The sequence below is a fragment of the Ooceraea biroi genome, chromosome 9, assembly GCF_003672135.1.
Source record: "Ooceraea biroi isolate clonal line C1 chromosome 9, Obir_v5.4, whole genome shotgun sequence".
Lineage (NCBI taxonomy): Eukaryota > Metazoa > Arthropoda > Insecta > Hymenoptera > Formicidae > Ooceraea > Ooceraea biroi.
Window position 1 is genome coordinate 12660190 of NC_039514.1, and position 16174 is coordinate 12676363.

At 43.4% G+C, this 16174-nt stretch overlaps 1 protein-coding gene across 2 annotated transcripts in view; it reads left to right on the top strand.

Annotated features, from left to right (window-relative positions):
* Positions 1-15411, top strand: part of LOC105279530 — a 29185-nt gene extending 13774 nt beyond the window's left edge. For both annotated transcript variants that reach the window (XM_011339373.3, XM_026972209.1), the window contains exons 2-5: positions 12231-12555; positions 12652-12804; positions 12916-13060; positions 13350-15411. In XM_011339373.3, the coding sequence (XP_011337675.1) occupies positions 12231-12555; positions 12652-12804; positions 12916-13060; positions 13350-14018 (1292 nt within the window). In that variant the 3' untranslated portion in view covers positions 14019-15411. The remainder of the gene's footprint in view (positions 1-12230; positions 12556-12651; positions 12805-12915; positions 13061-13349) is intronic.
* Positions 15412-16174: the final 763 nt, after the last annotated feature.

The window sequence follows — 16174 nt, forward strand, 5'->3', positions numbered from 1 at the left end:
AGTTGGAATTGGAAACTCTCCGTCATCCACCATATTCACCAGATCTATCACCTACCGACTATCACTTCTTCCGGAATTTGGACAACTTGTTGGTGGGAAAATTCTTCAATTCTCAACAGGCAGTCGAAACAGCCTTCCGCGACTTCATCGATTCCCGTACTCCTGGCTTCTATAGTAGAGGCATAGACCAACTGCCACTAAAATGGCAGAAGTGTGTAGATAACATGGGCGCATACTTCGATTGAAAATAAATCATGTCCATGTGCCAAAAAATGCAAAAGTTTATGTTCTATTTGTAAAGTTTCATACTTAATGACCCAATATAATTGTTATTCTATTATATTGACTATACTATTATATTAATAACTATAAATATTATTAAAAGTTGAAAAATGCCAAGCATTTTACAGAATTTTAAAATCTTACATTTTATTTAAAACTTTGGAATTAAAAAATTTTTAATTTATCTATTTTAAAGAATAAAATCATCGGAATCATTTTCATACAATTATCGATCTTTCAAGAAAGATCGCGGATTAAATAAAACCGTGTTGATCCTGCCTGATAGCAGAGTTTTTCTCCGACAATAGAACGACCGTTTAAATCGGAACCCTTCGTCGGCGCGTGCACGTCGAGCGAGCACGCGCCGCATTTGCACTCCCCGAGTCGCCGATCCGACAATGGTCACCTGCGTTTCCGCGATACGATCGATAATTGCGAGGGGGTGCGAGGGTGCGTGCCACGCTCGCGTGAGGTCCCTCTCCAGCTCTCTCCGCGAGGACGATGAGCGTTTCCTTTCCGCCGACCACCAGGCAACCCCCATCGCAACCCTGGTCGATAGCATCCCTTCTTTCGCGCGCGTTTTGCTCGCATTCACCGCTGACGCGGGCAACGAGTACAAAGGGTGCTCAATTCTCGATCCTTGTTTTAAAATAATCTCCCGACTTTCTTACACTTTCGCAAATTTATTCTCAATGGAATATCCTGCAGAAGCAGACGTATATTTTTGTAAAGGGATCGCTAAAGGAGTCGTTCTACGTGACGCTCTCGTTTTATGCGAGACATTTATCTTATAAAAGCACTTCATAAAACGGGCCTTTGGAATACGACGTCTCGCACATGTGACTCATGTCTCAATATACGAGCGTGGAAGTACTCGAAAACGTACAGGCGGAAAGTGCTTATGCCCGGGTGCTTCGCATCACCTGGCGATGAGTTAACTGTATGGCGGACCAGTCACGATAGAGGCATCGACATTAACCAAGTTACGTAATGAGAGGTTCCCTCTCTGTTTTTCTCGGCAAATGATCACGAGTCCCGATGTACACGTCTCTTTCTGCCTCCTTTCTACCGCGTCTGGGGCCCGTTTGCTCGATCGCGGCACCTCGCGCGAAGGAGTAAATCGCGAGAAGTACAGTTACTTATTTGTAGGAGCGCCGTCGAGAACTCGAGCGATAGAGATACGCAACATGGGACGTCATGACGTGCACGTTATTCACGTGTTGCAAAAGGAGAAAGAAGAGAGACCGCAATATTGAAATATTATGAGATATATTCGCGGAGAGAATTAAAAACTGTGGAGAATACAGAATAATTAGATAACTTTTTGATTAAAACATAGTAAAGTAACCAATTCTACGCAAATCTCATGTAGAAAAGTAGTCTGTATTTATTATAATTTTTATGTTTCTCGAAGGCATTTATTTAATGCTTGTAGACAAGTTTTGAAGAATTCGTCAGATTATAATGCACTTTCAAACCTTGAAGAAATAAGGAAGGAAGCAGTTTTCTTTCTTTCCTCGGCATTATACTGAGTTGTCCGAGAAATTCATATGAGTATGTTCGTAAAATGTTAAAATGAAATACAATTTCTAAATACTAAATGAAAATTTTATTCCTCAAAGTATCTATCATTTTGTTACAGTACTTTGACCCATCTTTCAGGCAACTCTATATTATCCTCGAAGAACCTGGCTAGTTTAGAGGTAAAGAAATCATCCACATGGTTTCTGAAACTCATATACGAACTTTTCGGACAACAATATTATACAAGACGTCGCAAATTTCTGAATTATCGCTAGGAGGAAATTCCAATCTCGGACATTCAGTTTATTTCACGCTTTCCAAAATAGAATCGTTGATATCGTCAGCTGAACGTATTTTGACAGTCTTTGAAATTGCCCGTAGATCAAGTTACAGACTATCCCAGCGGCAAGGCACACGTCATGGAATGGTCTCTTTGTATTCGGAAATTGCGGCGACCCGTTGTGCTCTTCGCGGCAATTAGCTTCCCTCATCTATTTCAATTTATGTCGACCCACTTCTGGCACTTTAGCTGAGGGACTTGGGCGGAGCGGCGCGCGTCTATGCAAGTCGCACTTCAGAGTAACGAGTATGCAGATCGCCAGACCGGATCCATCCCGGACTTTCCCGTTTTCCCTTTTCGATAACGATCGCGAGATTTAATTCGAAATTATTATTGTTTCGACATCGCGCGCACATGCCTGCGCTTTCCCGGATCTTAATTGGTCTCGCGTGTATCAGCGTGCAACAACGTTTCGCTGTTCGTTACGACAACTTTGCGAAACGGAAAGACCGAGGAGACAGCGAAGACGCGGGTGGAGGACTCAACGTGGTAATCAGGCGTGTGATATGCACGATTCGCCGTAGCGTGTGAAAGCGACGACGTTTACGCAAAGAGGAAACGTTTACATCAAGTATGGCTATTCGGATCTGGTACTTCGTTCCAGATTGTTAAATTGTCCAATTTGCAAGCTGGCTGGCTAGAACGCGTTACGGCACTTCGAAAAGTAACTTTCCTGGCCTTGGCGAAGAATCTCGCGAAATAAATTCTGTTCATTCGCCGTTGCTGAAGAATCATTGTTCAATCGCACACCGATGACACATTTGGAACAAAAGGAAAGGTATCGATATATCGAACTATTAACCGTCAACGCCGATTATCGTTTATCTTTCATCAAAAGGACCTTAATTGAAACGTTTCCGCGAGAATTGTATCGCGCGAAGAGATTGAAACTGATTCTGTGTCGACAGGAGAGACATTTATTGATCGCGACATTCTCAATGTGTATATGTGCATATGTGTATACGTGTGTGCTTACTTTGTGATCTTAAACATATGGAGTAACGTAAATGTAAGTCATTTTCCATTTAATTGCTCGTTACTAATTACTGGCGAGCTGGTCGTACGCCTACCCATCCATCGAGTATACTCGTTAACTAGATACCATTTAATGAATGCGCTTTATTACGTTTTTAAAGCAGACAGAGAGACTTGCTGTATTCGCTGGATACATCACTTCCTTTATATGTACTTTATATGTTTATTACAGTTACGTTATACATTATAAACATCGCTGTCCCATTAAAACAAAAGTCTCGTGAGCAAGTCGCGATAAGCGTGCAGTCCGATTAATTAGCGTCCCGTGTATAGGTAGCATCGAGTATGAATTTGTTGGGAGCCGGAGACGGGAAATCGCGGAAAGTTTCGCAAATCTATGAATGCAGAGTAATCGCGCACTTTCCCGTAACGACTACGCCCGTTCGTCGCCTCCGTGAATTCGTGTGGAATATTGGAAAGTGGAGTTCACCTTGCCTTGGTATCCGGGCTAGTCGATACAATTCACATTAGACACGCCCGGTGACCAGACCGATAAATCGATGCAGTTCGAATACTTTCGACACAACGAAAGGACCCGTGACGCGAGTCGAGCGAATTTTCATCAGTCTTAAATTCAGAATGTTATAAATACGATCGGCGCATATGTGCGATCAGCGATTATACTGGGTTGTAACATATATATTCGTCCCGTTTACTTAGCGTTTTTAATAACGAATATATGTAACAACGCAATAAATCATTCATATTTAATCAAAGAGATACGTTAGAATATATAAATTTGTATGACATTTCTGAAGTAATAATATATACCTTCCAAGAGCATATTTTTGTTTTCACAAACTTGAGGTCGTTAATGTATCGATGAAAATTAAATCGACCCTTATTTTACAATCTTCTGAATTTTCAACTTATTATTCATGTTAATAGTTATTTTTAATTAAAATGCGAACAATATGAGATATTATTTATTCCTGAAACGTAATTCTCATGATACATTTGTTAGTTGGCTTTAACTATAATAAATTATTCAGAAATCGTTGATGACCCAAGATACATAATGAAAATACAGGATGCCATCATTCAGCATAAAGATATTTTCAGCGTGATCTTTCGATCAGCGGTACATAAGTGATTGCATATTACCATGAGAGTAACGATTCTGAAGTCGAGTCCGTTTATGACTTATTATTTGTAGAAGAGTCGTGACCCCGTGAGGTCACCGTAAGCGCGTTGAGATGATTGTGCACGATAACCACATTTGTTCATGGAAAATTAATTTCGCTACGCTTTCACATCGTGCGTGAGCCCGTCTGTATGATGCGAGCGATGAGCGCATCGTTCGCGTCAGGTCGTCGCATGGAAGACCTTACATCCGTGACGTAAGACATTCTTATAGACCATTCTTACGACCTTCTGAAGTTACGCGTGTGATATCATCGGGACGTAATCGAATCTGACATTTGCCGGCGTTTAAATTTCGAGAAAAAGTCTCTTCGTGTCCGAAGCTCATCGTGCGTTGCGCGAATCTCATGCGCAATTACTCGGGTCCAATTCTCCAACTCGGAGCAATTTCGAGTCTCTGTCGTCTCTTGAGCATGTAATGGAAATAATCAAGTCAATACGCTATACGTATGTGATCATCAGCGACGTAACGGACAATGTTTATACGCATATGCTGATCATCAGCGATGTACCGGACGATGTCTTTTCATACACTGTGGGAGAGAGAACAAACGGAGACTACGATCGCGATTTTGCGCCTGGGATGTGAGGTGTTATCTAAACATGGAGAAACAACGGTCGCGTGTGCGTCGCACACGTGTGGCACATGCACATGCACGTGCGACAAGTGCGACGCGAGCATCTGCCAACCATCCCCGTTCAGACTGCCAATTGTGGCTTGTTAATTTCATGGCGAGCCGTTGCCTTGCGCTAATTGAGCGGCTTAACGAATTTCGAGCAGCTACAAGTGCCAAAAAGACTCGAGGAGCGTATGTCGATTTAATGCTTCTTATCACGCGAAGTGCAGTCGCTTTGTGTCGCGTGAATGCCACGTAAATTTATCGTTCGCCATCTCGATCTTGTTTTCAAATTTGCTTAAATTGCTGGAGACTCTTTCCATGCGTAACTTGTTTTTAAACTCGGTATTTAAATTCTCGAGGAAACGTCTTCAAATATTGAATATCGTCCGTTGCATGCTCTCGCCCGACGTTTGCCGTAAAATTACCGTAAACAGAGAGACATTCGCGTTTAACCGGCGTATTTCACGTTTTGCTTTTGCATTAGAGCCGTTGCCTTGCGCTAATTGAGCGGCTTAACGAATTTCGAGCAGCTACAAGTGCCAAAAAGACTCGAGGAGCGTATGTCGATTTAATGCTTCTTATCACGCGAAGTGCAGTCGCTTTGTGTCGCGTGAATGCCACGTAAATTTATCATTCGCCATCTCGATCTTGTTTTCAAATTTGCTTAAATTGCTGGAGACTCTTTCCATGCGTAACTTGTTTTTAAACTCGGTATTTAAATTCTCGAGGAAACGTCTTCAAATATTGAATATCGTCCGTTGCATGCTCTCGCCCGACGTTTGCCGTAAAATTACCGTAAACAGAGAGGCATTCGCGTTTAACCGGCGTATTTCACGTTTTGCTTTTGCATTAGAGCCGTTGCATCCGCGGCTTATCGGCCTCCCGGCGGCCTTGCAGCGGTGCTCAATCATTGGTTACGCGCGCGCAGGAAAGTGTGTCGGCTGCTCGAATATCGAGCAGGAGGTGAATGCACCTGAAGGCGAGTGGACCTGTCCCACCAAACGATCGAAAAACATGTGTCTATGCTGGCAGCTATTATCAAATAAACTCGAAGCCTTGATAGCCCTAGATCATTCAGATTCGAAATTGCTGTGAACGATGTTCGACCAGCTTCTCACGCAGTGTTTCTCGTGCATACAATTTATATTTTTATAATTTAAGGAAGTCTTATGGTTGTCCGACTGTTTGGCGAAGGCACTGGGCATCTTCCTAGCCACTAGAATTCTTGATCCATTTATTAAGAATCCATTTGAAAGAGTTGTCCAGTTCCCGGAACTTTTCTGCATGTAACTGCAGTCTTCAATTCTACCACGTTCAATTGCGGTGCGACGTACGCGAGGAACGTGCATAAGTGTCGCTTTTATAGTTCTTCTATTGTAAAATATTTTATGTTATGAGTAATTGTAGTAGCGCCGCTACCTTTGCGGGTAAAACTTGACGATAAAAGCGACCGCGCGGAATCGATGCCTCATTCATAGTTCACGCGGATATGACTCTCTATATCCAATAGTCAGCCGTAGCAGCTTTTATTGGCGAAAGTTCGGTGCGGCATCTGAAACAAAAGCAAGACGAAAGAAGAAAAGGACTGCACGGCGAGTGTCTTGGCATTGGCGCTCGTAAATCGGCCCATGTCGTAAACTATCCTTTTCGCTTGGTAATGGGAGACGCCGAGGGACTAGGATATCACGAGATTGCATTTTAACGGCTGCATTAATAGCGCACAGTTGTATAGACGAGTACATCTGTCCACACAGCTTCAAGTTTCACTTACATAATGCGCTGTATCTCTTTAACGTAAACAGGAAATGGAAAATTCTGCGAGTTTATCGGTTGTGTGCACCGGATTAATATCTGAAGCTAGCTAAAAGGCAGGAATAAAAGAAAGAGAGAATGTACTCGTAAAATCCGTGTATATTTAAATTTTTCGCGATATAATTGTACTTGGATTTATCCGTCGCTGAATTCCAGTTACCTTTGGTATGTCACTTTCAAGAAAAAAAAAGAAAAATATGCTCTCAGGAGGAGAACTCTTCTCTGTTCTCTTCAAAATTGTTTTCAGTGTTATCTCCAGTTACGTAGCGTAATAGTTTCAAATAAATTTTCGCCTCTTCGCTACGCAGGGAAATGGGACCTGGCGAGCACTTCTTGCTGGCTTTCTTCTATCTTCCCTCGGGACTTTTATTGTCGCCAATTATTTGTGCGTCCCGCTCTTCGGTGTACACTCGAGTACACCGTATTTCCATGTGCATAATTGGACGTACAACATATAACAGTCTGCCTTTCCTCCCTCTCCCTGCTGTGTCCTGCTACGTTGGAATAAGTGGTTCAGGAAAATTGCTTGAAAGTCCTAATCAGCATACGCGTCGTTCGCGAGAGAAGTGACAGCGCGACGTGGGTTGAGAAACTCTGACGTAAATCACAGCCAGTTCACAGTATTATGAGCGCTGCGCCAATGGCCAGCGAGAGCAACAGTGCGCCGATCGCTGCTCGAGAGAGAGAGAGAGAGAGGAGAGAAAGAGAGAGAAAAGTTTCACCTGACCGGTAAATAGCACTTCCTGATAGTCAGGTGGAGCTGGAGGTGATCTGACGTAGACACGAACCATCGGCGATATTGGTCCCGCATGGGACGTAAATCGGTTCCAACGATCACGAGCGCAAAGCATATCACCGGAATCTGCGCGAGGAAACGATGCCAACGTTCGCCAAAGTTCTCGTCGCGGAAATTGCGTATATACACCTCTCGTCGTTTGCATCTGCTTGTCCCGACAAAGCCACGGCTGCGTTAATTATGATCCTGTGAAAAAAACCATAGCTCCCTCTCTCTCTCTCTCTTTCTTTCTCTCTCTCTCTCTTGAACGCAATGTTTATCGTTAAATCGAAAGTGGAAAACATAAGAATTAATTAAAAATTAATAATTTAAAATATAGATTTGTGAATATAGGTAGCCATGTCTGATATGCGTCTGCAGAAGATCTGTAGATTCCGTACGCGTAACACCTTATCGTACGTTTACGTGAACGTAATATTTCTGCACGCTTGAAATATTCGATTACGAATTTTCTATCACACGGCAACGTGCATTCTGCAATATACGTCGCATCCACCTTTTATTTTACTATCTAAACGCTGATCAAATTTTTTCACTTTTCTTTCAGACAGTGCCCCGTGTTCGCTGTCAGACGCGCCAAATGCACTTTGCCTATAATGAAATTTTTTATCGGGAATTATCAAAGGCATGCACTCCCGATATTTGACGTGTACCAGTATGAGCGTTTAATATAGCGTTATTATTGAGTACAATCTAAGAGAGAATGAATAAAATTCAATAATTTTTAATTGACGTCCAATATATAATAATTAGCGATTAAAATAAAAGAAGAAAATAGACGTCTCAGCATTGTTACTCCAAGCGCTCTCACGTTTATTGAATAATATACTGGGATGGATAATATTGCGCTTTATTACGTAATGCGTTCACGAATAGAAAGTGCAATATGCGGATTAAACGCTTATCCGGTGTTCAGACATTCAGTTGTGCGATATTCTCTTTCGCTTTACGAAAGCACAGCATTTTTTATGGAATACAAATTTTTCGTACAAGTCGAAACCAATTTTTCATAAATCGTAATTTTTGTTCTTCGCATATTATTTATCTGTTGCTGTCATGCTACACGTGTGTACACCTGAAAAACTCATCTATATGCTATATTTTACTGCGCATCTTCGCAGTTGTTCGATTTAGCGGGTAACAAAAGTCAGAATAACGGAATAACACTTTAATATTCGGGGAGTGCGAGGAACAACGCAATATAAGAAATTCAATGTAAATTAAGCTAATCAAAAAACCGCATTTCCGTTCATGATTCCGCTAATAGAGTGTCGGAAGTGGCATACACTGGCGTAGAAAGATCTTCAGATTTTACGGATGTAATTGATGAGAAAGAGAAGACAGAGAGGTAGAAAAAAAGAAAGATGGAGAAAGAGATATCATCGTGCACGTTATGATGCTAATGCTGTCATTCAAAGATAGTATTGAGTTTAACGCTACTAGATGCGAATTTTTAATCTTTTTTTTTGAAAACATTTTCGTTTTACTCCCATAATACAATCGTGATATCTCAGAACATTTCGAGAAGATTTAAACGCCAGCACTTCAAAGACGCGGAAGGACGAAATCTACGCAATCTACAATAATTTTTCTCGTGCGATGCGGAGAAACGACTGAAGCTTAACACATACACCTAATGAATTCCGAAGTCTGGAATCTACTTCCAATTCCTACTGGAAAGTGGCTCGCTTTCGCGTTCCTCGAAGTAGTCGCGAAAAAAAGATCGTGCCAGGTATCTTCGCTCGCGTCCGCTCGCGAGATACTCGATCCCGTCTCTTCTGGGTATCGTGCATCGCATCTCGGGACGAGACGCACCGCACACGTGCAGCAATATCGCCGCGAGTAACTGTACTCTCGGCGAATACATACGGGCGCAATTGACACACGAGCCTCGTGTGCTTGAAAAGATTCACGCGACTCCACGCTCGCAGCGTCCGTGCACGGACCCGTAAAACTTACTGAAGGTTCAGGGACGACGTTTACTGCGGCCGTTAAATTCCCCGGACGCGTGAATCGATGAGCTTCGCGCACCAGCCTGATCCGTTCCCTCTTGGCGCAAATGTGGGTTAGTATTATAGAAAGCACGTGGCGAAAAACGAAGTTTACGATGGGACGACGGGGCCTACTTCAGCCAGTCCGTTGGAGATTCAGTGGCGTTGAACGTTAAATTTCAATATTGCTTCTAGTACATATGCCGGACGCAGATATCGAATATTCAATGTTGGATGGGGTCGTGATTAAAATTGGATTTAATACTCGCTAAGTGATACGAGTGTATTATCGCTGCTGATATTGTCATTGTACATGATGTAACTGTGCACATTGTACACAATGATTTATTATTTGTTACCTGCACAACAACGAGAAGCGATTAAATGAAATGAATTCTTAACGAACGATTTTTAATTTATTAAATTATATTGCTAAGTCATGCTGATGGATCATACTGAGGATCGATAATTGGCAACGCAACATATAACCCGAGGATTACCTCGGATATATTAGCTATTCAGTAGAAGCGTCGGCAGTAGACGATGGACAGTCTACTAACTACACTAATTAATAACGAAAACGAGCATACATGTTAGCGCTTGTTACTGCATCCACTGCGACGCCTGCGTTACTTATAAACAGCCGTTCGCCACGCCTGCGAAATTAATAATGATCTCTCCGCTTAATAGAATTCCCGGGATTGCTACATTCTGTCAACGAACGAGATATTTCCGATTTCCTTCGGGTAAAATAAAACGTAAAAAATGAAACGTTCACGCAAATGTCAGCGTAAAATGATGGAAAAGTAACCTAACCGGGAAGAAAAAGATGAAAAATCATGCTAATTCGGTCACACAGGCCGCTCGAAGCAACGACTTCTCCTCGACCTTTAATTACCTAATCAGAACTCTCGACACTCGAATCCACTAACGGTTTCCTGACGCGCAGATGGCTGTTGCGAAAAGCCGTTCGCCGATGGAGACCGACGCGTAAAAATCCCGCGAGAGTGTACGCAATAACACGATATAATTGAAACCTGAAATTGAAGTAATCCGAGAGTATTAATTAATTTACTTGCTATATTTAGTTGTAACATATGTTCGTCTCAATTTTTTAGTGTTTTTAATAACGAATATATACATTACAATCCGCATGATTAAAAGCACTAAAAAACGGGGCGAATATACGTTACGACCTAATATTATTCACTTTGGATATGTACGACCGAAACGTTACCATATTATATATCAGTCATCAATTTCTCGATGCTTGTCCATTCGCTTGAGTAATATAAATATCCGCTTTCCCCTTACTGGACCATTTACTAGCAAACTTTCAGAACGTCGTATGCAAAAAAAACTATCCATTAAATAACGTCAAGTTGTCGACGGGTACTTTCTATACCGGACAGTACGCGCTCATACGCGGGACAGTAATCAGTCGCGTGGCGGTCGTTTTTCAGAGATCGCGTTTTCCCTGGGCGCGCGGCTGCGTTTCTCCGTCTTAAAAATGTTTCAATTGCTAGATTATCTCGATAGCACTTGACGAGAGGAGAGAACGCGAGTCTACTTCGTTCGTCGCGCGCGGGAAAAGCCGTGGAAAGCCTCTCGAGGGCCATGAAGACGCATCGCGTCTTCCTCGAAGGCTTTCCTTGTCGCAGGATGCCGGCGATAAAATAAATAGACGACCCCGAGGTTCATAGAACACCGGTATACCGCGCACGCTAGCGAAGGGGAAAGAGGGGGAGCCGACCTAGTGTTCTCAACTTGGAGAATGTGTGCGATCGGCGGCCTGCGGCTGCTCCGGAGCGGGCACGGGGTGTACGTTTATAGACCCACATAATCGAGAAACCGGCAACCGCATTCCTCATACACGTACTAATGGACCGCCTCGCTCGCAGGCGGCAGCCTGGAGGTCTCCCTCGCGCGCACGAGGTCTTTCAGTTTCTCGCGCGCTCCATCCGTCCGGCTCTCTTCCTCGCGTGACCCCGCGTGATGTATCTGGTCACCGAGCGGGCAGGAAGAGATGCGACCTAGGGAAGAGAGGGAGGCATGCACGACCGCGGAGGGAAGGTGCTCCTCTCGCCGAGACGACGAGTAATTGAAAGGTCACGAGCGAGTGTCTCGCGAGATGGCAAAACGGACGTTGGAAAAAAAGAACGCGTTGAAGAATGTAAAACGCGGTGCAACGTGCATGCGCCTCCTTACATCGGAACTGATTCAAGCATAAAGATGCTTGACGAAAGTTAACTTTGATGAACGATGTTCAGTGGAAGCATCTGGAGTTGATAAAACGCAAAGACGAGAAGAGGAACGCGGAAGGCGTCGCGTGAAGGAAAGCAATGTGCGAATCGAATTCTCGCGATCGGTGATCCGTAGCCCCGAGCGGTGGCCCAAATGCTTGGCACACATAACGCGAATGTCTAGTTGCATTAGGTGTCTTTACTTCATCGGTCCTCGTCCGGGAGACACCTCGACATTTAGCGATACAAACACTGCGTATCGCTAATTACTAATCATCTCCGCAATCGCTTAGTACTGAATTGTGTAATGATATCTCTGGGATCTCCGGATGATCCCACGTGAGTACTTGCGTTTCGGTTTCACACGCTCGAATCGAGATATAGCATTTAAGGATCAATCCGAAATCTGGGACGAATGAACTTGAATCTTATTGAACTTTACAGCCGTGGATTGCATCGAGTCCGAGACAGGATGCAAGAGGTGCAGGGACGGAACGTGCGCCAGATGTGCCGTGCTGCTTCACCAGGGTACATGCGTGCATACCTGCCCACCGGGTTTCGTCGCCGACTGGTCGACCCGGGACGAGTACATGGGCCGCATCTGCCAGGAAACCGGCTACATGTTCGGCCTCACCGGTAGCCAGGTCGCTATTCTGGTTGGGGTGGTTTCCGGCGCGACGATCTGCGTGTTTATCATCCTGTGCGGCGCAATAGTCGTGCACCGGCGTAAGAAGAAAGCGGCTAAATTGGCGCAACAATTCGAGGATAGGTACGCTAGATACTAGATATCTCACGTTGTGCTCTGATACTCACAGTACACTGTCGTGTAGCGACAAATTGATTAATGCACGCTTGTGCGTTTCAGCGCGGAGCGGAGAGAATTCTTGAAACACCTGGCAACGCTCCGTGGAGAGGCCAACACTTTCCTCGCGATGCTCAACGATACTAGAAGACAAGTCAGAGAGTTATACTATTCGGGAAATAACGGAGATGGTGCCGTCGGAATCCAAGCGTACAGGTACACTTTTCTACATTTTTCTAAAGCAAAACAGATTACGTTTTTAAATATTTAAAAAACTTTTTTTCAATTATCTGCGCATATCCTTATTAATTTTCATACTGTTACCAGACCAGTGTTACGGGACTTGGCGAGGATCTTGGTCCTCGTAAACAGAAGAGATGATGAGATACCACTCCCGCCTGATGACTGGCAACGATTGTTCTCGTGGGCGGAACGGCTGCTGAGAAGATACAAAAGACACAGTTCTCCAGAGGTAAGACCTTTATTTCCGCGAGTGCTTTTACGTTGAATAAAAACGATAAACGCTACCGATGTTATCTCACACTTTCAATTCTTTTTCACGCCAGTCCCTAAAGCACTTCGGTGAGTCATATAGCGTCATATAGTCGTATATTCATACAGCTGTATGCGAAAAGCGTAGCTTAGACGATCGTACCCCCTCGTTAAGCCCCTTCCGCCTCGGTACGGCGATTCAAACTGTTTTTCACGAGCAAGCTTTATATCGAACTATGTAACACTAATCATCTCCTCATGTTTTCAAGGTGGCTCAACTCGTGACGTTCCTGCAGCAGCCAGCGAATAGCGCCGTTCAGACGACGTCTCCAGTGCAGTCACCGGTCGCGGCATCGCAATCGTCTCCGCATCAGCCTACTTTCGAACCGAGAAGCACCCCTACGAATCTCACAACGTTCCAAGCGAATGTGCCGCTCGCGACGTTCCAAGCGAGCGACAAATCGAGTATCAGCCCGGCAAGCTCGAGCCTCGGCTACGCGAAGGACAGCAGTCCCCTCGGTTCAAGTCTGGGCCAGCATAGCGCTACTGGCGCTTACAACTGCGAGAAGCTCAGTCCAAACGGTTCAACGATCGGCCAGACGACGCCTCTGGTTTATGGCACTCAGAAACGCGGAACGAGAATGACGAGCGACTCGCATCTTCAAGAGATCCAGACGATCGCGTTTAATTCGCGCAGTTACAACGGCGGTGCGCTTCCCCTCGAGTCCAACAGCGGTATCCGCGTGTTACACGACGAGTGCGAGACGAGCGACGGCTTGGACCACGATTTAAATCCCCAATGGAAGTTCCAGAGCAGCCCTGTCGAGGCGGCCAATTACACCGTTCTATCAGAGTGGTCGCCCGCTCGCGACTATCTCATCGACGACTTTACGATTCTCGGTTTCCGACCGCAGGACGAGATCACCACGGAATTGTAATGCTGATACATATCACAAGACTTGTAAAACAAGAGATTACGAATGCTCGTGTTTTCCCAAAGTATCGCCGTTTTAGATCATTGAATCTCAGCTATCCCGGAAATTCTCAACAGTTTTCTTCGATAATTTCATGACGATCTTCGATTCCATATCGTGTTAACGCTTGTCGGTATCTTATATCGTGAAGAAACGTAATTATTATTATTCTAAAAATCATGAATATCTACAAATAATCTTGAGTAAAATAATATCAGTATGTTACTGCAATTATGAAAAATGTTCTTTAGTATTTCGTCTGTAAAGAATTTATTTGTAATTAATTTGTATCTCTTAGAACGTAAGAGTACGTTTCTTAGTATGAATTAATTATAAACTTTACACCAATACTATTGTGCATAAGTTATTAACTAAGCTTTTGTCACGTCTAGACAATTTACGTTGCTCAATAACATCGGCAGCGGGAGATATTCGAATAATAAATTGTCTGTGGTGTGGTTAAGATACTGACAAGTATTGTTAACAGAATATGGAATACTTGAACGAATCAATAGAAAAAGGAACAATTATATAAAACTTAGTCATTTGCAAGATTTGAATATAAACTCGAGTTTTTCCTTGTTCTCTTTTGGGATCTTCTAACGCGAAATGTTGGATATTAATGGCACGTTGCTTACTGAAAACTTTGTACAATTTCTATGGCATATATTGAACATAATTTATGCCTCAAATGTCGTTTTACGAAATGACCTTTTCGATTTGAACGTATTCGAGTACACTGTGCAGTAGAGAAAATTCTCAGTGATACCAAATAATTGTGAGAGCTTTGTATAAATATTGGCCTTTATTTAACTTCTGCATTGTACATGTTTAATACACGATCACTGTATATCATACGGTGTGCTAGTCAACGTTTCCGTTTGTTCGCATCCAAATATCGGAGAATGTCTCTATCACTTTTATTTTTATCGACCCTTCGCTCGCATATATAATTTATTTCATGTCAATTTCTTATTGACATAAATTCTTATATAATTGTAATTGTAACCATCGTAAGGCTTCACAGCGAAATCGTATCAACCGATTCGTGGTGATACGCGCTATATATAATGCTCATTTCACAAGCTACGTTTCGGAGAAACATTCCACTAGTATTAAAGTGGCAATGTAAACTTAATAGCAAAGTGAAAAAAATAACGCGAATCTTACAACTGCAATCCTTTTTTATTCCACGCGAATGCGTGTACACATACACATATCACGCATTCCAGTTGGACGTGTCATTACATATGCGTATAATATTATACGTATGACCAAAGTGGTTACTTGTACAAATTGATGTAAATACTGATTAATATTTTAGTAATAAATATAAGAAAGTACCGAATATAATATATATATATATATGCGCCCTGTAAATGAAATTTCTTTCTTATTTTCCTTCTTGTAACTTTTCTTTTAATGCGATATGTTTTTCCTACGATTCCATACTGCGATATTGTTATCTTATCACCTTATGTTAGAAAAGAATTGCATGTAAAGTTTTAAACTGCATATTGGCACCGGTGAAACAAACCTAGCTACAGATAGAAACTTATTTCTGACAGAATTGTGAAAGAATATTAAATATGCACGTATAATAGAGACATTTCTATCGAAATGAATCGAAATTGAAATCGTAAGAAGCTAAACTTGAAAGCTTTCACGCCCAAGTAATGAATCAACGAAGAGTTATCCGCGTTCATAATCGCGCGGTTCTTCGCTACCGGAAATGAACGAACGCGCACGCGACCAATGACTGCGCGCGCAGCCGCGGCGCGGCGATAATAGCCCGCCAACGTACTTAATCGGAGAAATACGTGCGGAACGGATGTTATTTCGGCGCGAAACTGGTCGGGCAATTAATTTCGTGACACCGACCGGCCGTTTTCCCGGCGGAAAACCGTCCGACTAGTCGGTCGCGGTACGGTCGACCTGGCGATGCCCTGCGCGCGTAAGTTCCTGCGGGGTGGGCGAGGGGCCGCCATGACAGTCGTCGTATTTTCTGTTAACCGCGAGCACACGCAGGCTCCGCCGGCGACGTTTCCGTGAAAATCTCGCGCGGCTTGGCGTTCGCCGTGGCCAGAAACGGCCGTACCGCGTCCCGCCCTCGCCGGGCT